The sequence below is a fragment of the Salvelinus fontinalis genome, chromosome 16, assembly GCF_029448725.1.
Source record: "Salvelinus fontinalis isolate EN_2023a chromosome 16, ASM2944872v1, whole genome shotgun sequence".
In the NCBI taxonomy this organism is placed as follows: Eukaryota; Metazoa; Chordata; class Actinopteri; order Salmoniformes; family Salmonidae; genus Salvelinus; species Salvelinus fontinalis.
The window spans coordinates 3,150,389-3,176,002 of NC_074680.1; the positions used below are offsets into that span (position 1 = coordinate 3,150,389).

Here is a 25,614-nt window from a genome sequence, read left to right on the forward strand (position 1 = left end):
GGTCCCTTAGGAGCAGGCTACCCTACCCTGTCAGATCCAGGTTGTGTGTGTGCGGGAGTGTCTTTAAGTGTGCGTGTGTGTGTGTGCCTTTAAGTGAGTGTGTGTCTTTACTTAAGTGTGTGTTTTTTGTTGTTGACATCGATGTGTGTGTGTGTGTTTGTCTTTGCACTAATGTGTATGCCTTTGCATCAGCATGTGTGTGTTTCATTTGAGTCGGGGAATTCCCCTTCTCCTTGAATTAATAGCCACGTTAATTAGGCTTCATTTCCTGTGGCCCGGCTGTCTTCCTGTGATGTGCTTACTGACAATACACTCTCTGCACATCAACACTCACTGAGGGAGGCAGAGGAAGGCTGGTGTGCATCCCAAATGGCACCCTATTGCCCATATAGTGTACTACTTTTGACCAGGTTCCATAGGGCTCTGGTCAAATGTAGTGCACTATACACTGAGTATACCAAACATTAGGTATACTCAGTCTATACCCCCCTTTTGCCCCCAGAACAGCTTCAATTCATCGGGGCATGGAGTCTACAAGGTGTGGAAAGCGTTCCACAGGGATGCTGGCCCATGTTGACTCGAAATCTTCCCACAGTTGTGTCAATAGTCTGGATGTCCTTTGGGTGGTGGACCATTCTTGATACACATGCAAAACTGTTGAGTGTGAAAAACCCAGCAGCGTTGCGGTTCTTGACACAAACCGGTGAGCCTCGCACCTATTCTCATACCCTGTTCAAAGGCACTTCAATCTTTTGTCTTGCCCATTCACCCTCTGAATGGCACACATACACAATCAATCAAGTTTATTTTATAGAGCCCTTCGTACATCAGCTAATATCTCGAAGTGCTGTACAGAAACCCAGCCTAAAACCCCAAACAGCAAGCAATGCAGGTGTAGAAGCACGGTGGCTAGGAAAAACTCCCTAGAAAGGCCAAAACCTAGGAAGAAACCTAGAGAGGAACCAGGCTATGAGGGGTGGCCAGTCCTCTTCTGGCTGTGCCGGGTGGAGATTATAACAGAACTATGCCAAGATGTTCAAAATGTTCATAAGTGACAAGCATGGTCAAATAATAATCATAAATAATTTTCAGTTGGCTTTTCATAGCCGATCATTAAGAGTTGAAAACAGCAGGTCTGGGACAGGTGGCGGTTCCATAACCGCAGGCAGAACAGTTGAAACTGGAATAGCAGCAAGGCCAGGCGGACTGGGGACAGCAAGGAGTCATCATGCCCGGTAGTCCTGACGTATGGTCCTAGGGCTCAGGTCCTCCGAGAGAGAGAAAGAAAGAGAGAAGGAGAGAATTAGAGAGAGCCAAGATTTTCAAAATGTTCATAAATGACAAGCATGGTCAAATAATAATCAGGAATAAAAGTCAGTTGGCTTTTCATAGCCGATCATTAAGAGTTGAAAGCAGCAGGTCTGGGACAGGTAGGGGTTCCATAACCGCAGGCAGAGCAGGTGAAACTGGAACAGCAGCAAGGCCAGGTGGACTGGGGACAGCAAGGAGTCATCATGCCCGGTTTGCCGTGACGTATGGTCCTAGGGCTCAGGTTCTCAGAGAGAGAGAAAGAAAGAGAGAACGAGAGAATTAGAGAGAGCATACTTAAATTCACACAGGACACTGGATAAGACAGGAGAAGTACTCCAGGTATAACCAACTGACCCTAGCCCCCCGACACATAAACTACTGCAGCATAAATACTGGAGGCTGAGACAGAAGCGGTCAGGAGACACTGTGGCCCCATCCGAAGATACCCCCGGACAGGGCCAAACAGGAAGGATATAACCCCACCCACTTTGCCAAAGCACAGCCCCCGCACCACTAGAGGGATATCTTCAACCACCAACTTACAATCCTGAGACAAGGCCGAGTATAGCCCACAAAGATCTCCACCACAGCACAAACCAAGGGGGGGCGCCAACCCAGACAGGAAGATCACGTCAGTAACTCAACCCACTCAAGTGACGCATCCCTCCTAGGGACAGCATGAAAGAGCACCAGTAAGCCAGTGACTCAGCCCCTGTAATAGGGTTAGAGGCAGAGAATCCCAGTGGAGAGAGGGGAACCGGCCAGGCAGAGACAGCAAGGGCGGTTCGTTGCTCCAGAGCCTTTCCGTTCACCTTCACACTCCTGGGCCAGACTACACTCAATCATATGACCTACTGAAGAGATAAGTCTTCAGTAAAGACTTAAAGGTTGAGACCGAGTCTGCGTCTCTCACATGGGTAGGCAGACCGTTCCATAAAAATGGAGATCTATAGGAGAAAGCCCTGCCTCCCGCTGTTTGCTTAGAAATTCTAGGGACAATTAGGAGGCCTGCGTCTTGTGACCGTAGCGTACGTATAGGTATGTACGGCAGGACCAACTCGGAAAGATAGGTAGGAGCAAGCCCATGTAACGCTTTATAGGTTAACAGTAAAACCTTGAAATCAGCCCTTGCCTTAACAGGAAGCCAGTGTAGGGAAGCTAGCACTGGAGTAATATGATCAAATTTCTTGGTTCTAGTCAGGATTCTAGCAGCCGTATTTAGCACTAACTGAAGTTTATTTAGTGCTTTATCCGGGTAGCCGGAAAGTAGAGCATTGCAGTAGTCTAACCTAGAAGTAACAAATGCATGGATTAATTTTCCTGCATCATTTTTGGACAGAAAATGTCTGATTTTTGCAATTTTACGTAGATGGAAAAAAGCTGTCCTTGAAACAGTCTTGATATGTTCGTCAAAAGAGAGATCAGGGTCAAGAGTAACGCCGAGGTCCTTCACAGTTTTATTTGAGACGACTTTACAACCATCAAGATTAATTGTCAGATTTAACAGAAGATCTCTTTGTTTCTTGGGACCTAGAACAAGCATCTCTGTTTTGTCCGAGTTTAAAAGTAGAACGTTTTCAGCCATCCACTTCCTTATGTCTGAAACACAGGCTTCTAGCGAGGGCAATTTTGGGGCTTCACCATGTTTCATTGAAATGTACAGCTGTGTGTCATCCGCATAGCAGTGAAAGTTAACATTATGTTTTCGAATAACATCCCCAAGAGGTAAAATATATAGTGAAAACAATAGTGGTCCTAAAACGGAACCTTGAGGAACACCGAAATGTACAGTTGATTTGTCAGAGGACAAACCATTCACAGAGACAAACTGATATCTTTCCGACAGGTAAGATCTAAACCGGGCCAGAACTTGTCCGTGTAGACCAATTTGGGTTTCCAGTCTCTCCAAAAGAATGTGGTGATCGATGGTGTCAAAGGCAGCACTAAGGTCTAGTAGCACGAGGACAGATGCAGAGCCTCGGTCTAACGCCATTAAAAGGTCATTTACCACCTTCACAAGTGCAGCATCAGTGCTATGATGGGGTCTAAAACCAGACTGAAGCATTTCGTATACATTGTTTGTCTTCAGGAAGGCAGTGAGTTGCTGCGCAACAGCTTTTTCTAAAATTTTTGAGAGGAATGGAAGATTCGATATAGGCCGATAGTTTTTTATATTTTCCGGGTCAAGGTTTGGCTTTTTCAAGAGAGGCTTTATTACTGCCACTTTTAGTGAGTTTGGTACACATTCGGTGGATAGAGAGCTGTTTATTATGTTCAACATAGGAGGGCCAAGCACAGGAAGCAGCTCTTTCAGTAGTTTAGTAGGAATAGGATCCAGTATGCAGCTTGAAGGTTTAGAGGCCATGATTATTTTCATCATTGTGTCTAGAGATATAGTACTAAAACACTTAAGTGTCTCTCCCGATCCCAGGCCCTGGCAGAGCTGTGCAGATCCAGGACAGCTAAGCCCTGGAGGAATACGCAGATTCAAAGAGGAGTCCGTAATTTGCTTTCTAATGGTCATGATCTTTTCCTCAAAGAAGTTCATGAATTTATTACTGCTGAAGTGAAAGCCATCCTCTCTTGGGGAATGCTGCTTTTTAGTTAGCTTTGCAACAGTATCAAAGAGAAATTTTGGATTGTTCTTATTTTCCTCGATTAAGTTGGAAAAGTAGGATGATCGAGCAGCAGTGAGGGCTCTTCGGTACTGCACGGTACTGTCTTTCCAAGCTAGTCGGAAGACTTCCAGTTTGGTGTGGCGCCATTTCCGTTCCAATTTTCTGGAAGCTTGCTTCAAAGCTCGGGTATTTTCTGTATACCAGGGAGCTAGTTTCTTATGACAAATGTTTTTCGTTTTTAGGGGTGCAACTGCATCTAGGGTATTGCGCAAGGTTAAATTGAGTTCCTCAGTTAAGTGGTTAACTGATTTTTGTCCTCTGACGTCCTTGGGTAGGCAGAAGGAGTCTGGAAGGGCATCAAGGAATTTTTGTGTTGTCTGAGAATTTATAGCACGACTTTTGATGCTCCTTGGTTGGGGTCTGAGCAGATTATTTGTTGCGATTGCAAACGTAATAAAATGGTGGTCCGATAGTCCAGGATTATGTGGAAAAACATTAAGATCTACAACATTTATTCCATGGGACAAAACTAGGTCCAGAGTATGACTGTGGCAGTGAGTAGGTCCAGAGACATGTTCATCTACACTGATTTGAAGTGGATTTAACAAGTGACATCAATAAGGGATCATAGCTTTCACCTGGATTCACCTTGTCAGTTTTTGTCATGGAAAGAACAGGTATCCTTAATGTTTTTGTATAGGGAGTAGGGTGCCATTGGGGACGTACCCTAAGGTTGACAGTGGATGGAGTCAACTGATGAAGGAGAAGGCAAAAGAGGGATAGAAAGAGACAGATTGAAGCAGAGACAGAAACGGAAATAGAGAGGGAGGTAGATAAATTATTTGAGATAGGAACTGAAGGGGAAAATCAAGATATCTAAACTGGCCCTGTCTCTCCCAATCTCTTTCGTTCTCTATCGCAATTCAATTCTAAATGCTTTATTAACATGACAAAACTATACACTATATATGCAAAAGTATGTGGACACCCCTTCAAATCAGTGGATTTGACGATTTCAATCACGCCCGTTGCTGACAGGTGTATAAAATTGAGCACGCAGCCAAGCAATCTCCATAGACAAATATTGGCAGTAGAATGACCTTACTGAAGAGCTCAGTGACTTTCAACATGGCTCCGTCATAGGATGCCACCTTTCCAACAAGTCAGTTCGTCAAATTTCTACCCTGATAGAGCTGCCACAGTCAACTATAAGTACTATTATTGTGAAGTGTAAATGTCTAGGAGTAACAATGGCTCAGCCGCGAAGTGGTAGGCCACACAAACTCACAGAACGGGACAGCCGAATGCTAAATGTTTTTTGTGGTTCGGGCTAGGCCCCTTAGTTCCAGTGAAGGGAAATCTTAACGCTACAGCATACAATGACATTCTAGACGATTCTGTGGTTCCAATTTTGTGGCAACAGTTTGGGGAAGGTCCTTTCAGCATGACAATGCCCCCGTGCACAACTTGAGGTCCATAAGAAATGGTTTATCGAGATTGGTGTGGAAGAACTTGACTGGCCTGCAGAGAGAGCCCTGACCTCAGCCCCATCGAACACCTTTGGGATGAATTGCAATGCCGACTGTGAGCCAAGCCTAATTGCCCAACATCAGTGCCCGACCTCACTAATACTCTTTTGGCTGAATGGAAGCAAGTCCCCACAGCAATGTTCCAACATTTAGTGGAAAGCGTTCCCAGAAGAGTGGAGCAAATTGGGGACCAACTCCATGTTAAAGCCCATGATTTTGGAATGAGATGTTCGGAGAGCAGGTATCCACATACTTTTGGTACTGTACATAGTTGTATTGCGAAACTGACAGGAGGAGTGTCCTGTCCAGATGTCTCACACTATAGAAATAGGAGATTGGTCCATAGGGCAAGAGCCTTTCTGGCTCGTACAAGGCTTACTTACGTACTAATTGCCAAAGCAACCACTCCCTCTCTCCCTCTAAGGAACCACACATTCTGAGCCTGTCTGTCTATCTAAGCCCCACTCCACATCTGGAGGAACTCTTGGCCCGCTCTGCTCGGCCCACAGGATCAGCAATCAGCACAGCTACAAGTGCACGAGTGTGTGTGTACTGTGAATGAGTGAGTGAGTGAGTGAGTGAGAAATGGGCTTTGTCTATGTGTATTTAGGATATAGGCTTGTGTGTTTGTGTCGGCAAAAATGTATGCGTGTGTTTGCGTGTGTGTTTGCAGATGTTTGCCATACATTAAATTTGGGTTTATATCTGGTAGAGGAATTGGCTGTGAGTGGGTGCACATGTCTGTCCAGCGTCAGAAATCACAAAGCACGTGGTTAATCATGAAGCCCAATCATGCAACGCAAAATCACACCGAAGTCACCTCCAAAGACCTGGCCTTTCTCCCAAATACATTGACTTATGTTCGCTCTGGAGTAACTCAAGCGATCTATCTTCTTTTATTATTTATACTGAACAAAAATATAAACGCCACATGTAAAGTGTTGGTCCCATGTTTCATGAGCCAAAATAAAATATCCCCGAATTTTTCCATACACAGAAAAAGCTTATTACTCTCAAATGTTGTGCACAATTTTTGTACATTTGTTAGTGAGCATTTCTCCTTTGCCAAGATAACCATCCACTTGACAGGCCTGGCATATCAAGAAGTTGATTAAACAGCATGATCATTACACAGGTGCACCTTGTGCTGGGGGGCAATAAAAGGCCACTCTAAAATGTGCAGTTTTGTTACACAACACAATGCCGCAGATGTATTAAGTTTTGAGGGAGCGTGCAATTGGCATGCTGACTGCAGGAATGTCCAACAGAGATGTTGCCAGAGAATTGAATGTTCATTTCTCTACCATAAGCCTCCTCCAACATTGTTTTAGAGAATTTGGCAGTACGTCCAACCGGCCTCACAACCGCAGACCACGTGTAACCACGCCAGCCCAGGACCGCCACATCCGGCTTCTTCACCTGCGGGTTCATCTGAGGGTTGGGGTGCTGAGGAGTATTTATGTCTGTTATAAAGCCCTTTTGCGGGAGAAACTAATTCTCATTGGCTGGGTTTGGCTCCCCAGTGGGTGGTCTTGGCTCCCCAGTGGGTAGGCCTATGCTCTCCTAGGCCCACCTATGGCTGCGCCACTGCCCAGTCATGTGAAATCCATAGATTAGAGCCTGATCTATTCATTACAATTGACTAATTTCCAAAATCTCTTATATTTTTGTTCAGTATAGGTTATTGCTATGCCCTAATGATTTTGTAGATATGTCATAGGATAAAAAAAATAGCACCATCCTATATGATCCCGAACCCCCAAAGCGAGCCCTATCCATAAGAAAGAATAAACGTATGTTAGATATTATTGCGTCTGATTAGTTGGATTTATGCGAACCATATGTCGGTCAAAACCGTTGAAACATAATAGCGGGTGCTTACATTTCTCCCTTTTAGTATCTGATCATGTGGCAAGAAGTATCGCACGAGACCCAGGGGGTACTTTATGTGATGGTGAAATTGTAGGAGGTTAATAGTGTTTGTGAATTTGCGCTGGATTTCTTGGCAACCCTCAGGGTTACACACAAATACAATGCTGTTGCGAAGTCATTTTAAACACATGTAGAGCATTCAAATCTAACCCAGCTCTTGTGAAAGCAACTAGGTTGATTTTGACAAAGGCAATACATTTAAAAATTGATAGGTTTTTCTCGTGGTTGTACTTTTCATGTGGTTATTTGGGTAGAAAGTATAAACTTTTATCCAAACCGACTTGCAGTTAACACACGTGACCTACAGCTACACATATACAGTACCTTCAGAAAGTATTGATACCCCTTGACTTATTCCACATTTTGTTTTACAGCATGAATTCAAAATGGATTAAATATTTTTTCTCACCCATCTACACACATTACACCATAATTGCAAATGTATTGATAATGAAATACAGAATTACTGCATCTCATTTACATAAGTATTCACACCCCTGAGTCAATACATGTTATTATCATCTTCGGCAGCGATTACAGCTGTGAGTCTTTCTAAGAGCTTTTCGCACCTGGATTGTACAATATTTTTACAATTCTTCAAGCTCTGTCAAGTTGGCCATAGATTTTCAAGCCGATTTAAGTCAAAACTGTAACTAGGCCACTGATGAACATTTAATGTCGTCTTGGTAAGCAACTCTAGTGTATATTTGGCCCTGTGTTTTAGGTTATTGTCCTGCTAAAAAGGTGAAATTGTCTCCTGTTACGCACGCCTCTGAGAAGAGGGAACGCAACTCCCTGCTATAACTCAACTCTCTGAAGTGCAAGAGGTATGGACTGTAGATGCGAGCAAGGATGACACAAAAGCAGATTTTACCGTTTACTTGGATTTATTTTCTTACACGGTAATATGGGGAAAAGGGGCTGGACGGAACCAAAGCAAAGAAAGTAAATATCAAAGTTCCCCCTGTCCTATCTAACCTGCCTACCCACTTAACTTACCTAACTTAGCACCGTCTGGTGCCCTAACCAAAATACAGGGGGTGGTCCGCCCAGGTCTTACCTAGTGTGCCTAGACAGTAAATATACTACGGGTATATGTATGCCCGCGGGCCTCTTGCCTAAGCACTCCCAAAGTGCCTTCTCCTTCCCCCCTGGGAACAAATGAAACAGAGTAATTATTAATGATTTCACAAACACTCACAAACACAGGACATAGCAAAACTGCTACCAACAACAACAGTACATACCACACTTTCTGATACACAACCCACACTATATCACAATCTAATTTTTCTCTCTCAATCTCCAAATCTCTACTCCAAATCTCTACTCCAAATCTCATCTCCTCTCTCTCCCAAAACTCCTGGGGCAGAACACTGGCTTTTATCTTCCGGTGGCAATGGTGATTAGAGTCAGCTGCTTCTTGACGAGGGGGCGGGGTCAGCTCCAATCACCAATTAGCCTGGGGTTGACCAATCAGCTGGTTGGGGAGTATTTCAGGAAGCCATCTCCTGAAACACACACTAAAATACAAAACAGATCACAGAAACTGGGGAACGTAACACTCCCAGTGTCTGTTGGAAAGCAGACTGAACCAGGTTTTCCTCTGGGATTTTGTCTGTGCTATTCCGATTATTTTTTATCCTAAACAAACTTCCTAGTCCTTGCCGATTACAAGCATACCCATAACATGATGCAGCCACCACCATGGTTGAAAGGAGTTGTACTCAGTGATGTGTTGGGTTGGATTTACCCCAAACAAAACGCTTCGTATTCAAGACATGAAGAAAAGTTCTTTGCCAAATTTTCTGCAGATTTACTTTAGTGTCTTATTGCAAACAGGAGGCATGTTTGGGAATATAGTTATTCTGTACAGGTTTCCTTCGTTTCACTCTGTGATTTAGGTTAGTATTGTGTAGTATCTACAATGTTGTTGATCCATTCTCAGTTTTCATGGGGAAACCCCTGAGCGGTTTCCTTCCTCTAGCAATAGGTTCCCTTCTTTGCAAGGAATTGGGAAACCTCCCTGGTCTTTGGGATTGAATCTGTGTTTGAAATTCACTGCTCGACTGAAGGACCTTTCAGATAATTGTATGCGTGGGGTACAGAGATGAGGTAGTGATATTTGTTTTAATGTTAAACACTATTATTGCACACAGAGTGAGTCCATGCAACTTATTATGTGACTTAAGCACATTTTTACTCCTGAACTTATGTAGGCTTGCCATAACAAAGGGGTTTAATACTTTTTGACTCAATACATTTACGCTTATTATTATTATTATTAATTTGTAAACATTTCTAAAAACATAATTCCACTTTGACATTATGGGGTATTGTGCGTAGTCCAATGACACAAAATCTCAATATAATCAATAAAAAATTCAGCAAAATGTGGAAAAAGTCAAAGGGTGTGAATACTTTCTGAAGGCACTGTATATACCTATCGGGTTTCATATTCAGTGTATGCGGGAATTGAACCCACAACCTTGATGTGTAGCGGAGTTGATTTGGAATCACTCCCTCCCGGGAGACTTGTAACCCCAAATGCCCCCCTCGGATCTAGAGGAAGTTAAGACTTGGGTTGGAGAGCGGGTGACCTGGGTTCGATCCCACCATTTACCCTTGCACACACCATTTATGAACCAAATGAGCCACCATCCACACCACCATAATTGCCATTTCTAAGTGCTTTCTAAATGTGTGTTGTCTCTCTAGGACCCTATACTGGACCGACTGGAACAGGGAGGCCCCGAAAATCGAGAGATCCTCAGTGGATGGCCACAGCAGGAAGGTGCTGGTGAAGGACGGGATTGGCCTGCCCAACGCCTTGACCTTTGACACAGCCATGAGACAGGTGTGCTGGGCGGACGCAGGTAAGAATCTTGTGCCTCCTCTAGGAGCTTGGAGCATATAGAACCACACCTAAGGCATATAACTTGAACCAGCTTACTTTCCCAAATCCTCACAATCATAATGAGGGGGGAAAAAAATGCTAAACTGATCTTGGATCAGGTTTTTATTTTTTAACTAGGCAAGTCAGTTAAGAACAAATTCTTATTTAGAATGACGGCCTACCCCGGCCAAACCCGGATGACGCTGGGCCATTTGTGCACCGCCCTATGGGACTCCCAATCACGGCCGGATGTGATACAGCCTGGATTTGAACTAGGGACTCTAGTGACGCCTCTTGCACAGAGATGCAGTGTCTTAGTCTGCTGCGCCACTCGGGAGGGCAGGGCTCCAGACATTTTAACCTGGTGGCACCAGCCCATGATTTGGTCGCGCAATAGAAACATTTGTAATCCTTTTATAAAGTCATTATAAATGATTTCACAATGCTTAATAAGACGTGTAATAGACTACTGAGTTGGTATTGTTGCTAATAACAAATACATTTCATATATGCTATTGCAAAATAAAATGTATTTGGTTGTGTTTATGAACGTTTTAGGAAGGCCTACTATTAGAATATGCAAAAAATATTTTTTCATGAGTTTTGTTACTGTAGGCTATATGTAAAAATGATAAACCACAAAACACCATAATTCAAGTGTTATACACGTCACAAAAAAAATCATTATTATTTAATTAAGACAGATCTTTAAAACATACAAAACACTAATAACTTGTATTTCAAAAGAACAGAATATAATATTTTAAGTTGTATTATGTTATTAGTCTGTGCTTAGTAGCCTATGCTGCCTCAAGTGCTCACATGTAGAACACATGGAATAACAGCTGTAATATAAAAAAAAATATATATATATATTTTGAAATAGAGCCCATGCCTTAATTTTAAGTTGTTTGGTAAATGTATGATTTCAGATACCGTAGAACCTGCTCTTTCTGATTATGAAACCAAAACGTTTTACCTGCATGAATGTTGATTTGAAAACATTCCCTTTTTTGTCAATTACCCACGCTGTGCAGCAGTCTCTTCATTCGCAAGGCAATTGATAATATTGTCACCCATAAGACCGTTGTCAATTTAATCTTGTCTTTAGGCTATATCTATTATTATAGGTCTGTGTGAAATTAGTTTTGATGTAGTTTTGTTGGGCCATTGTCAGATGGCAGCCATGTGGTGAAGGAAGGGGAGGAGGGGGGGGGATGACATGTCCTCCTATAACTCCCTATAACACAAACTCTGTTTGTGATATTGACATTCTAACCACAGTGTGTTGAATAGACTTATTTACACAAAGTCAAGGGGGGACATGACTTGGAAAATTGCAGAGTAGCAACAACAAGCTAGCTAGCAACAGCAAGCTAGCTAAATTACATGTCCCGATTTGAAGCTTCAGCACCATTCTCTCACTCCTTACCTGCTGCCTTACGCCTCGATCACACCAACAGCTCTATTCGCACGAAATATTATGCAGCATCATCTGGATGTGTGCAACAAAAGCTCACCTGTTACCGTTTCTGTTCAACTTGTTTATGCATACAGTTTGACGCACACGCTCTATAAATCAAACGTATGCACCACACAGAATGTTGTCTTGCAGCGTTCCATTGGAAATGAATGTACTTCTGGTGTACCCAAATGCAAGAACACTGTTGGTGTGATCGACATGCATGCTGCTGAGGAGTCTTGGGCTACTATTGATTGTGAAGATGGAGGCATTTTTGATTGAAGTAAAACAAAAAAGTTAGAGTGCCTATATTTGTCTTTTTAATTGTGTGCTCTGTGTATTTAGTTTAAAATGGGTTATAAGTAAACTAGTTGGAAAATAAATATCATTAGCCTATTGCTGTCATTTGTTGGGGACGCACTAGCCTTTCTTCGTTGCCTAATTGCTGCAATACAGCCTGTTCAAAACCTTTTGTGACGTTTAAACCAGATAGCAATACACCACTGATAGTTGTTTCACAGTTGATTTTGGTATTTTAACCTGCTTGTCGTCTGGTGGGGATAGACAAAATCAGCAGACGCACGGCTGGAGCCGGTTTGGTCAGCATGTAAAAGGCGATTTATGGTCAATCTGGCTCATTATTGGCCATACAGCATTTACTGCTATGCGGCCTCTGCGGAAGTCAGGGCATTCATACTTCTTGCGCTTCGCGGAGCAGAACAAAGCTGTTGTCAAGGAAGTGAGTTTGTGTTTATACAGGACCTCCCACGGTCCCACACCCACCTACCCTCAAGCAATCTTGTCAATGCGGAGCTATACAGAGCCCTCTGCATTGTCACAAAATTTGGGAGGCGATTGAATAATGTACATTTTTTTGTTTGCATGTTAGTGGGGATGGGGCCAAGCTGTTTTGGAGCAGAGTCAGAGGTGATGCACAGTTCAGATGCATACAGACTGTATACTACGAAAGGGGCTTATACTGTTATCAACCTGATGAAACCTATAAAATCTATCTCTTACCATCCCCAATCTCTTCTATTTTCTTTCTGTGTCCTCCCCTCTTTCCCTCTCACAGGGACCAAGCGTTTGGAGTGCATTGCGTCCGATGGGACGGGTAGAAGGGTGATCCACAGCAACCTGAACTACCCATTCAGTATGGTGTTCTATGCCAACCACTTCTATTTCACAGACTGGAGGAGGTAAGAGAGGAACATATCTGGGTTTAAATAGTAGTAGCTATGTCATACTTAAGCTGTGCTTGATGGAGGTCGATGGGCGCAACGGTTGCATGCAAACCCTGTAAATGTTTAAAGTAGTGTCATGGTATGAGAGAATGTTTTTTTTACTGATCGTCAACAACACATTGCACAACTTGCAGCAACCAGCTGAATTGCGAATACAATTTACATTTAAAAAAAAATAGCGTGCCAAAACACAAACAAAAGACCAAGCAAGCGCAATAAATGAAAGTATCTAGTAATGTTCATCATTAGCTGTTGTCTTGAGCAGAGAGGGCATAGATGTTAAAGCTAGGGAAAAAGTTAGGGCTCGATTCAATTTGTATTGCTTCAGTGTTACAGACTGCGAGATGGAAATGTAAGTCATTTCAAATTGAGCCGACACAAGCAGCATTTACCGCAAATGCTGGAACATTGCCTTGAAATTTCAATCATACTGTAATGCCGAACTTCAGCACCACGGATGGAATCTAGCCCTCCATCACAGGCCAGGAGCTCTTCATCAAGTCACTTGGTTCAAACTTGAATACGCATTTAATTTCCTGTGGTGTTTGTAGGGACGGAGTCATTGCTCTGAGTCGGGACAGCAGCCAGTTCACAGACGAGTACCTACCTGACCAGAGGTCTCACCTGTACGGCGTCACCATCGCTACCACCCACTGTCTATAAGGTAATAGTGTACATCTTTATAGCGTACTGTCCATGGGGTGAACGTTTACATCAAGCTGCCTCATGCTACAGAAACATAATTATGTGGGCTCACGCAAATCTTGACTAATGTTATTGGTGACGTTCCAGGTTGTCTTTTTGCAGTCGTGCATCTCAGAAGATTGCTATATCTTATGATTTGGTAACAAGACACTTCCTTAGACATTCAGATCTGATAATCTGTGCAGCGCCTGCGAAACAATATGGAACACCAACAATATTACCCTCGTGTCAGTGATAGCAATAGCATTCACTGTTGTTAGTGGTTTTGCACATCTGGTGGAATTAAATCAGATGAACTGTTCCACTTGAATTGTACTGTATGGCTTATGCCTTTTGGGGAGTCAGGTAAGATAAAAGCAGTCTGTGTAGCCTGAAATGCTTATCTTTTTGCAACTCTGCAGATTAAGTATGGTCCCCAGTGTTGAGGCTCCCTGCTTTCTCACAAGCTTAGTTACGTGACGGTATCAGAGCCTGCAAAAAGAAAAAAAGACTAAAATGCCAAATAACAGAAGCATTACAAACAGCCTTGAAACAGAACCTGTCAACTAGGAAGTTCCTCTGGGGGGTGGGTAGAAGGCACCTGCTGCCAAATCACTGTACTTTAGATCTAGGTGATGAAATGTGACCGGTCCTCGCTTAGACATCAAAGCACTTCAAAGCCATGGAAATCTAGCGGCAAGAGCCCTATGAAATGACAGTCTTGCGTTTGGTGGGAGCACTCTTGAAATGTAAAAAAAAAAAAAAGACAAGTTTGGAAAGTAATGTTTGTTCTGTGACTGACGTTCGTTTTTTTTAGTTGAGTGTGGGGTAGCCATCAAGGATTTTCGCTATCCTTCCTGTTGCCCTAATGTGGTTGTCATCTGTTGCAGGGAGACAATGATAGAGACAATCGTGTTTATGGTGCTATTTTGGCCGTCTTGACGTGCTTGCCCGTGAGAACCCTTCCGCCGTACACTGCTACAGAGGCGGCGAAAGAAGACACTCGTCTTCTGGAGCAAGTGTTCCACCAACCACAGCAAATTTACAAAACACCAACTGCGACAACCCCCCCCCGCAAAAAAAGTTTTGTACATTTGTTTTATACCTCATTTCTTACTTTCTACTGTATTTTTGTATGTGACTTTTTAAAGAAAGCCAAAGAAAATAGCTTTGAAATAAGATCTTTGAGCCACAAGTCCTGTTATACCTGTCAATGTGTATTGAATGAACACACAGCAATGCAGTATGAGTATTCTGTGCACTAATAAGAATTTTGTATTTCACCACATGGAATTTTGTCTTCACAAATATCTGTTTTACCAGTTTTTTTTTATTTTAAATCCTTTTATTTTTTGTAAGATGTGATATTTATAACAATAAAATGTGATTCAGGACTTAAACAGAAATGGGTCATTTCAGCAAAGAATCTGAGAACTTACCATTTCTTAAAAAAAGAATGTATTTCATACATTTTCATTCGAAAAAAAGGCTTCCCCCCCCCCAAAACAAGTCGATTTAATTCCAATCCTCCCAGCTCATCAAAAACATCCAAATCAAAAAGGCTTCTTCATGGTTGTTAGGGGGAGGCAAAAATAGAATAAGAACAGGGTCCTGGACCATGTATAGTTTGTGTGACTGGTACTGCTTTTCCACAGACTGCGTGTGTTGGGAGTTATAGGGCAGAGGTCAAGGGATCAGGCAGGCCGGGTCATCTACCGACCTTTCCCAGGCGGTGGTCTGTCTTGGGGTCTGCGATGATGGCCTGGACAGCTACGATAGCCTCGTTGATCCGGGTCTGCAGGTCTCGCAGCTCCTCAATGTGGAGCAGACGCAGGATCTGAGCCGCTTCGTTCAGGGTAGCATCTGCAGAGAAAGGAGCAGCACACCGTTAAGAGGCCGTGTTCCAGGACATGAGATTATGCTCAGTCAGTGATCAGCGACTAAGGTCACAGTTGAATTCTTGTATGAATGTAGGAACACATGTTGACAGGATTAAGGATGCATGCAATCATGCTTTTGTTTTCCCTAGGTTCTAAATGCTGTGTTAAAAAAAGAAACCATTTGTAGTGACCCGAAAAAAAAGAAAAAAAAATTCCATATATATAGTACCGATCAAAAGCTTGGGGTCACTGAAATGTCCTTGAAAGAAAAACAAATTTGTCCATTAAAAGAACATCAAATTGATCAGAAATACAGTTCATGTTGTGAATTACTATTGTAGCTGGAAAAAGCAGATTTTTTATGGAGTATCTACATAGGTGCACAGAGGCCCATTTATCAGCAACCACCACTCCTGTGTTCCAATGGCAGGTTGTGTTAGCTAAAACATTTTGTTTCTGGCCATTTTGAGCCTGTAATCAAACCCACAAATGCTGATGCTCCAGATACTCAACTAGTCTAAAGACCCGTTTTATTTCTTCTTTAGTCACCACAGTTTTCAGCTGTGCTAACATAACTGGAAAAGGGTTCTCATGATCAATTAGCTTATTAAAACTGATAAACTTGGATTAGCCAACACAACGTGCCATTGGAACACAGGAGTGATGGTTACTGATAATGGGCCTCTGTACACCTATGTAGATAATTCATAAAAAAAATATACTTAGCAAAAAAAAAGAAACATCCTTACTGTCAACTGCATTTATTTTCAGCAAACCTAACATGTGTAAATATTTGTATGAACATAAGATTCAACAACAGACAAACTGAACAAGTTCCACAGATATGTGACTAACAGAAATGGAATAATGTGTCCCTGAACAAAGGGGGGGGTCAAAATCAAAAGTCAGTATCTGGTGTGGCCACCAGCTGCAAAGTAGTGCAGTGCATCTCCTCCTCATGGACGGCACCAGATTTGTCAGTTCTTGCTATGAGATGTTGCCCCACTCTTCCACCAAAGCACCTGCAAGTTCACAGACATTTCTGGGGGGGGAATGGCCTTAGCCCTCACCCTCCGATCCAACGTGCCCAATGGGATTGAGATCTGGGCTCTTCACTGGCCATGGCAGAACACTGACATTCCGGTCTTGCAGGAAATCACACAGAACGTATGGATGGTGGCATTGTCATGCTGGAGGGTCATGTCAGGATGAGCCTGCAGGAAGGGTACAACATAAGGGAGGAGGATGTCTTCCCTGTAACGCACAGCGTTGAGATAGCTTGTCGTCATTGCAGGCACAGTCCGATGATGCTGTGACACTGCCCCAGGCCATGACAGAACCTGCACCTCCAAAAATCGATCCCGCTCCAGAGTACAGGCCTCGGTGTAACGCTCATTCCTTCGACGGTCAGATTTGCGTTTACTATCACCCCTGGTGAGACAAAACCGCGACTCGTCAGTGAAGAGCACTTTTTGCCAGTCCTGTCTGGTCCAGTGACGGTGGGTTTGTGCCCATAGGCGATGTTGTTGCCGGTGATGTCTGGTGAGGACCTGCCTTACAACAGGCCTACAAGCCCTCAGTCCAGTCTCTCTCAGCCTATTGTGGACAGTCTGAGCACTGATGGAGGGATTGTGCATTCCTGTTGCATCCTGTACCTGTCCCGCAGGTGTGATGTTCGAATGTGCAGGCAATGTTACACGTGGTCTGCCACTGCGAGGACGATCAGCTGTCCGTCCGGTCTCCCTGTAGCGCTGTCTTAGGCGTCTCACAGTACAGACATTGCAATTTATTTATTGCCCTGGCCACATCTGCAGTCCTCTTGCCCCCTTGCAGCATGACAAATGGCACGTTCACACATGAGCAGGGACCCTGGGCATCTTTCTTTTGGTGTTTTTCAGAGTCAGTAGACCTTAATTGCCTTAAAGCTGTTAGTGTCTAAATGACCGTTCCACAGGTGCATGTTCATTAATTGTTTATGGTTCATTGAACAAGCATGGGAAACAGTGTTTAAACCCTTTACAATGAAGACATTTGCATTTTTACGAATTATCTTTGAAAGACAGGGTCCTGAAATCAGCCGTTTCCAGCAACAAGACATTTACAACATTAACAAATGTCTATACTGTATTTCTGATCAATTAGATTTTTTAATGGACACCCCAAAAAATAAAAGCGCATTACTTTCAAAAACAAGGACATTTCTAAGTGATCCAGAACTTTAACGGTAGTGTACATACCTCTCGGCAAGTATGTACAACTCCTGCACTGACACAGCTTGATATTGTGTTGACATTAGGCCACTTCAAACAGAGGTTCACAGGGAAATGTCACTCATCTCCACATTGACACATTCCATGTCGTTTCCTTTGCCCGGATGCATCTCCAACAGATCTGGATCAGATCTTGACTATGTGATGGCCCTAGCATTACATCAACAGTAGATCAATAAACTCCATTACTGTTCTGTCAATCATATCAATAGGTAAGAATGGGTTTGCCATGGTGCCCAAGGGGGTAGCCTAGCTAGGCTGTTAGCTCCTGCAAATGTATTGTTATATTATTTTTCTGCAAACTGTTTTTTTAGGAAGATAATTACAGAGCACACTAATCTGGTGATCTGAAATCATATTTTCAATAACACAATAAATTGATTATTATATTGATTGCACTGCTAGCTTGCTTTACTGCTAGCTTTGATTTGGGGAGCTCATGCCGGGGATTTCCTCTTGAGGTGTCGGGCGGCTTGGACAGACTGGACTCTGTGCTGAATCGTAGCGCTGTAATGGAAGCCTGATACATTGGGACTGGGAGACGATTCAGCCTGGAGAACACCACTGGAGAATACTCGGGCTGAGGAGCTACGGGGATGCGATTCAACTCAGCGAGGGTGGCTAAGCAGTGGAAAGATTTGCAAGGCGGAGCCAGGCTACTCCCAAGTGGTCGCAACCAACGTGGTTTGGACAGTGAAGAAAGCTGGCTAGTTCTGCAAGCTATTCCCAAGTAGAACAACCACTTATTTGGAGGACTATTCAAATGTGCTATGTTTTGATCTTGCAGTATTTCATTATTTGGGCCATGTGATATTTACTGCAATTCAGATTTTAGCTGTGATTGTGTAACATGTTTGAAGAGGACCACAATGGAAATACGTTTTTTACTTAAATGCATTGTATCCACATTTGTATTGCGTTTTATAATTGTCAAATAAAAAAGTGTGGAGGCCATTGATGATAATCGTTTTGGGCACAAAAGGGAATTGACAGCGTAAGCATTTGCAGTTACAGAAGAACTTCAAAATGTAATTTAGGGACTAGTCCCTTTATGAGGATAATACACTGCCGTTTGAAAATGTGTCCCGTGTGCATTACTTAAAATACTCGACTGCGAGCACTCACCTCCAGTATCAAAGCCGAGGATGTGCTTGTCCAAGGCCACGGGGAGACCCTTGAGGCAAAAACAGGAAGAGACATCACAGCAATTAGGGGACACAGGAAGTGCCAATATACAGCAGTCTTCTTAAAATAGCGTAGCCACGGAGATGACTTCCAGACCACTGCACACAGGCCTTACCCATCACACTCGGAGGCTCCATGTACAGTGCCTTGCAAAAGTGTTTTTCAACCTGCAATTTAAATTGATTTTTATTTGGATTCCAAATAAATGGACATACACAAAATAGTCCAAAATGGAAAAAAAGGTGGTGCGCGCATATGTATTCACCCCCTTTGCTATGAAGCCCCTAAATAAGATCCGGTGTAACCAATTACCTTCAGAAGTCATAAAAGTCCACTTGTGTGCAATCTAAATGTCACATGATTTATCACAATCTCATATACATACACCTGTTCTGAAAGGCCCCAGAGTCCGCAACGCCACTAAGCAAGGGGCACCACCAAGCAAGCGGCACCATGAAGACCAAGAAGCTCTCCAAACAGGTCAGGGACAAAGTTGGAGAAGTACAGATCAGGGTTGGGTTATAAAAAAAATTAAAAATGCAACTTTGAACATCTCACAGAGCACCGTTAAACCCATTATTTTAATAAAATTGAAAGAATGTGGCACCACAACAAACCTGCCAAGAGAGGGCCGCCCACCAAAACTCACAGACCAGACAAGGAGGGCATTGAATCAGAGGCAACAAAGTGACCAAAGATAACCCTGAAGGCGCTACAAAGCTCCACAGCGGAGATGGGAGTATCTGTCCATAGGACCACATTAAACCATACACTCCACAGAGCTGGGCTTTACAGATGAGTGGCCGGAAAAAAGCTATTGCGTAAAGAAAAGAAATAAGCAAACACATTTGATGTTTGCCAAAAGGCATGTGGGAGACTCCCCAAACATATGGAAGAAGGTACTCTTTTTGGCCATCAAGGAAAGCTCAAACCCAACACGTCATCACCCGAGAACGTTATCCCCATCGGGAATGTTTTCCCCCATCGGCAGGGAGTGGGAAACTGGTCAGAATTGAAAGAATGATGGATGGTGCAAAATACAGGGAAATTCTTGAGGGAAACCTGTTTCAGTCTTCCAGAGATTTGAGACTGGGACGGAGGTTCACCTTCCGGCAGGACAATGATCATAAGCATACTGCTAAAGCAACACTCGAGTGGTTTAAGGGGAAACATTTAAATGTCTTGGAATGGCCTCGTCAAAGCCCACACCTCAATCCAATTGAGAATCTGTGGTATGACTTAAAGATTGGTGTACACCAGCAGAACCCATCCAACTTGAAGGAGCAGTTTTGCCTTGAAGAATGGGCAAAAATCCCAGTGGCTAGATGTGCCAAGCTTATAGAGACAAACCCCAAGAGACTTGCATCTGTAATTGCTGCAAAAGATGGCTCTACAAAGTATTGACTTTGGGGGGTGAATAGTTTTGCACGCGCAAGTTCAGTTTTTTGTCTTATTTCCCCCCCAAAAAATCTATTTTATTTCAGGTTGTAAGGCAACAAAATAGGAAAAATGCCAAGGGGTGTGAATACTTTCACAAGCCACTTTCAAGTGTCTCAGAGTACAAGTGCCCACACCCCTGTCCATATAATTTTATTAATTGTGATTTAAAAAGGCTAAACGGATGCTAAACCAGTACTCAGATGTTTTGTACGGAGAGTTCAGAGTGCACTTGAGTGTGCTTGCCTTGTGCAAATGGTCCCAAAAATACAAAACCTGTCCTGCTTGGACCCAGTTCTGAAGTATTGTGGGCATTCTTTCAGATCACGTTTTCAAACCTTTGTCATTTTGATGAGGTCTAAATGTGTAGGCGGGAGGGTGGATCTTCCTCAGTATCTCACCTCTTTAGACTGCCTGGCATTGGCTATAGCTTCTGGGGTCAGTCTCTCTTGGATGAGGATCCTTATAGCCTGTTGGACAAGTGGAATAACCACACCATTGCTAACAAATCTGCATAAGTCTGAAATCTGCACAGGGTCATCATTTACAACATGGTCATAAGAACTGAGTAACACCTTTTTCACAGTATAGTGCCAATCCGAACTGGCTCTGATATTTTCATTTTACATTGTCCTTTTAGCAAGGTTCCAGTAGCTATGGTGGGTGCGTAACTAGGCCATCGCACTACCGCTAGGCACAGCTTGGCTCAGTAGTGTGAAAAGGGCCTTAGTACATTTGTCCCACTTCATAGACATGGTGCTTGATGGCTGCTGGTTCTCACCTTCAGCATGACCAGGTAGTCGTCGTGACGCTGGATCTTCAGCATGTTAGCCAGGCCCATCACACCAGCCTTAAAGTCTGGGTTGTTGCCTTGAGGAGCAAGAAGGGAACACACCCAGTCACCTTAACACTATACACATATCTACCCCTACCACTCCAGTATCCCTGCACATTGTAATTATGCTATTGGCACTGACCCTGTACATTCAGTAGCTTACTTTCGTGTTCTTCTCATTTCTATTCCTTGTGTTTTTGTTCTACTTTACTTTATAGTACTACAGATATTGATTACTGCATTGTTGGGAAAGAGCTTTCAAGAAAGGCATTTCACTGTATTTGTGCAAGTGACAATAAAACATGAAACACTTATTTTCAATACAGCATGGGCCTGTTGACATTCATAATGTCAGCTGGAGTAACAACTGTCCCTGTTGGTTTGATTCTCATCTTGTTTTGCATGGTACTCAAACAAAAGATAACCATATGTAATCACTGGGAATAAACCATATTCAAGGGAAGTCAAGCCTAAGCAGGCCAGGTAGGTAATAATGAGCATAAAGCAAAAGAATAGCTAGTGAACGGCACCACATGAGCCTGAGGTATCCAACGTTTCTAGTCACCACTGTCAGCCTCTACATTCCCATAGCAGTGGTAGGTTGCTGTGTGCAATGATGATTTTATCACAAAACATGAGGGACGGAGGAAGAGGAGTGGATAGAGGATGAGAGAGATGAGTAGAGGGGTAAGGAGAAGGAGGAGGATAGGTATTTAGAGGAAGAGATGAAAGAGTGGTTAAGCTCACTGTCCAGATGGATGAGTGGATCCGAGGGTTTCTCCGCCTTGGTGGCCGTGGCTGGCGGACAGTTCTTGTACTTCTCAACTGGGGAGCCAGTGGGACATACAACATCCAGAAAGTGACCACTTAGTCGATGCCCCCCACTTATTAAATACTACTTAACTGCTTTTACAACAAAATACTTGCTTTAATAGTGTGTAAACTCAGTCATTTAACAGTCCTGGACACTAACAATAGTGTATGGCAACAGAGGGTGGAATCACAATTAGATTATCCCTCTAACCACTAGACAGGCAGCCTAGTGGTTAGAGCGTTGGACTAGTAACCGAAAGGTTGCAAGATCGAATCCCTGAGCTGACAAGGTAAAAATCTGTTGTTCTGCCCCTGAACAAGGCAGTTAACCACCCACTGTTCCTAGGCTGTCATTGAAAATAATAATATGTTCTTAACTGACTTGCCTAGTTAAATAAAGGTCAAATAATGATCCCTTATGGTGGAGCAGTCAAAGTAGACCACTGTTAATGCAATGCTACCATCTAGAGGCTGATAACCACCACAACAATACATTCAAAGTAGTAATATGGTCTAAGTACACACAATGGGCACCGAATCACACAAGGAAAATAACACTAGTCCCTTCAATAAATCAAGAGATATAAGGAGTAAATGGATGGTACAGTACCATTGTCTCCATACTCGAACCGAACTGCTAGACCCAGCAACCAGTCCACCGACTCCTGTCTCTCTTGGACACTGAATGGGCAGTTTACATCTTGAAGATACTACGTAGGAAACAGAAAATCAAGCTCATGTTCAGTAGAAAACGTGCCACAGTGTGCCTTACAGAACATGACCCAGGGTACTGTGAATACAAGGTTCCTGAGACCATAACACAATCTTCTTCGAAATGGTTTACCTCCATTGGAGTGGTGTCATTACTAGCTCTCACCGGGTAGCTCTTTGATTCAGAGCTTGTGTATTCATCAGCGCTCACCATAAAACTAAAAGAAGCATTTATTGGACAAATGCACGTAGGTCCCTCCCAGTTTGCTTCCGTTTGGTTCCTATTGAATACACCACAGGTGAGACATGGCTGAACAATTGTTTTCAAATGCCACCATTCACATTTCATGAAAAAAAATGGTTGTTTCTCCTTGAGCAGCATGTCTTACCCAGCGGAACCTTTACTGTCCAGACTCAGACTGGGGAACTGTCCAGACTCACACTGGGGAACTATTCAAGCCTGGAGACAAAGGTTTCTGGTGCAAGCGCTGACTGACATGTGCTATGTCTCAAGAGTCTTTCCTCATCCCGTTCTCCTCTCGCCACTTTCTCAAAAATGGCAGTTGGTGGCGAGAGGATTCGTGGAGAGGGTGCTTCCTGGACAGAAAACGGGATGGTAACTTCACAACGGAGGTTCTCAAATGAAAAAGAGAGCATCACAGCTATGGAGACCAGTGATTAGGCCGGTAAATCGGATTGCTTTCAGCATTCTAGAATGATTAGGCCTACAGACTAATCCTGGGGCGTGTTCAGCAGGACGTTTTGGAATGTTCAGATAGAAATATGTCATGTAGAACAAACATTCATGTCTACTCTATTCATAGGATTTCCATCTGCAACACTGACACCATTTGGCCTTGGACTGGCTCTATTGGTTTGCCTGTGATGTAAACAGTTAGGGAAGGGGTTGAGAACAGATCCTCCTAGATACACTGATAACGTGGAAAAAGAACCCCATGGTTCAGTAAGAAGACAATTATGAAACATGGAGATACTACATGAACTTGCCCAATAAGAAAGAACACCGATTTTCGTTTAAATGTGTTACAGTGCACCCTACTGAACACAACCCCGGTTGTAATATGAACAGACCTTTGACTGGCCCTGCAGCTAGCCTTGCTGCTCACCTGCTCAAAGGACTTGGGCCATTCCGAGCTGGGGATATTTCTCAGGTTGCCCCGGTCTTCAATTTTGTAGTGTCTGATTTTCTGGTCTTCCAGCCACACAATGAAATTCCTGAACTCTGTCTCATCTGTGCAAAGCAGAACATGAAGACAGTGACACAATAACTAGATGCACAAGTAGTGGTAATAATAGATTTCCTGTGTTAAATTATAGGCTGTGTTATAATAACTGGGGAGCCAGTGGGAATAGATAGCACTCATCACATTTATATTGAACCGGCAGAAATTCGCATAAGAAAATTCTGTAAAATTCTTAAGGCAACTCACTTATAATATACCAACAAGGAATATAGAGAGTATCACTTTCAGATGCCACCCCTAGCCTAGCTAAAGTTAGCTAATTATCTAACATTACCTAGTTTCGTTCTCCGTCTCCACTGCCTCGCTAGCACTGCTGTTCGTTAACTAGCTACGCTAGTTAGCCAACTACCTGGCTTAGCTAGCTCCCAAAAAGCTAGTTAGCTGGGCAAATGCACAAAACCTGACCTCCTAACAAGACTCACAGGTTAATAATTTTGTATTATTAACACAGTTAATATAAACAAAACATGCATACATATTACACACATGGCTGTATCGAAATGTTTTAGACTTAAGAGTAACGTCAAAGACAGTATGGTAACAACTAACGTTAGCTAGCTAGATGCTACAGCTACATATTTTGAGCATGGCAATGGGTGGCTCTGAAAGTGCACGTCATTCAATAGCAGATAGCTTGTTTAACGTGGTTTTGTTATAGCTACCGTTGCAGTCAAATCCAGAGGGGTTATGATAATCCAACGCTGTCAGTTTTCTTCGAAACATTTTGTCAAGTGGTTCTACCTTTATAGGTCACAAATAGTGGAACTCCTAGCAGAGATGCACAGAGTGCTTCTGTGGGTTTTATGGCGGACTACAACCCAAAAAGGTGTATTGCCGCCACCAACTGGACGGGTTGAAACCAAAACAAGGTAAAAAGAAAATCCATACATTTTATTTGTTTTTATTTAACTAGGCAAGTCAATTAAGAACAAATTATTATTTACAAATGACGGCCTACCCCGCACAAACCCTTCACCACGACGACGCTAGGCCAATTGTGTGCTGCCCTATGGGACTCCCAATCAGGCTTTTGTGATACAGCATGGAATCGAACCAGGGTCTGTAGTGACACAGATGGAGTGCCTTAGACCGCTGTGCCACTCGAGAGCACCCATACATGATAGGGAAACTAACTTAATCCACCTAAATAAAAAAATTGTACATTGACAAAACAAAATTGAACTCCCACTTCTTTCTTCTCTCAATACTCCATATGTCCCTTCTCAGGCTCTAGGGCCTGAGCGATTGCTACGACTTGTGATAATATTCCATATTACTCCTTTGCCGAGAAATCTTTCAGCCCCAGGAACCGCTCTGCCACTTCCACAATGATTTCTATCTTCCTGAACTTTCTCTCCACCTTGGCAGTGCCATTATCACCATAGCTATAAAGGCCACAAAGTCCACCTTCTTAACCTTTAAAATGTCAGGATCCAGCTGGTGAAAGGCAATCCCTGCAGCCTGCAGTGAAGGCCTATCCACCACTATGGACTCTTCAAGTGCACCATTCACACCCTCAACCCTTTTAACAGCTGCTGCATA

General features: G+C 43.2%; 2 protein-coding genes across 3 annotated transcripts in view; one reads left to right on the top strand and one right to left on the bottom strand.

Moving 5' to 3' along the window:
- The window catches only part of nid2a (nidogen 2a (osteonidogen)), a 122,036-nt gene extending 106,966 nt beyond the window's left edge, over positions 1–15,070 (top strand). Inside the window, exons 24-27 of the mRNA XM_055864163.1 lie at positions 10,109–10,266; positions 12,824–12,947; positions 13,544–13,656; positions 14,567–15,070. Of these exons, the coding sequence (XP_055720138.1) occupies positions 10,109–10,266; positions 12,824–12,947; positions 13,544–13,655 (394 nt within the window). The 3' untranslated portion in view covers position 13,656; positions 14,567–15,070. The remainder of the gene's footprint in view (positions 1–10,108; positions 10,267–12,823; positions 12,948–13,543; positions 13,657–14,566) is intronic.
- Positions 15,000–24,914, bottom strand: LOC129812531 (RNA transcription, translation and transport factor protein). Of its 2 annotated transcripts, none has more exons than XM_055864164.1 (8): positions 24,735–24,914; positions 23,935–24,059; positions 22,706–22,806; positions 22,031–22,116; positions 21,230–21,318; positions 20,850–20,918; positions 18,952–19,000; positions 15,000–15,539 (listed from the first exon to the last, which is right to left on the bottom strand). In XM_055864164.1, the coding sequence occupies exons 1-8, from the start codon at positions 24,793–24,795 to the stop codon at positions 15,385–15,387; spliced, it is 735 nt and encodes a 244-aa protein (XP_055720139.1). In that variant the 5' UTR covers positions 24,796–24,914; the 3' UTR covers positions 15,000–15,384. The 2 variants fall into 2 exon arrangements, with proteins under 2 accessions (XP_055720139.1, XP_055720141.1); XM_055864166.1 differs by having other exon boundaries at positions 22,031–22,108; positions 22,707–22,806; positions 24,735–24,913.
- Between the last annotated feature and the right edge of the window lie 700 nt (positions 24,915–25,614).

Excerpts from the sequence above, each read along its gene's own strand:
- LOC129812531 (XM_055864164.1), bottom strand. The coding sequence starts at position 24,795 with ATGTTTCGAAGAAAACTGACAGCGTTGGATTATCATAACCCCTCTGGA. Across the intron at positions 24,060-24,734 it reads CTCTGGATTTGACTGCAACG|ATGAGACAGAGTTCAGGAAT; the intron begins GTAGCTATAACA and ends TGCTTTGCACAG. Across the intron at positions 22,117-22,705 it reads TTCGAGTATGGAGACAATGG|CTCCCCAGTTGAGAAGTACA; the intron begins TACTGTACCATC and ends ATGTCCCACTGG.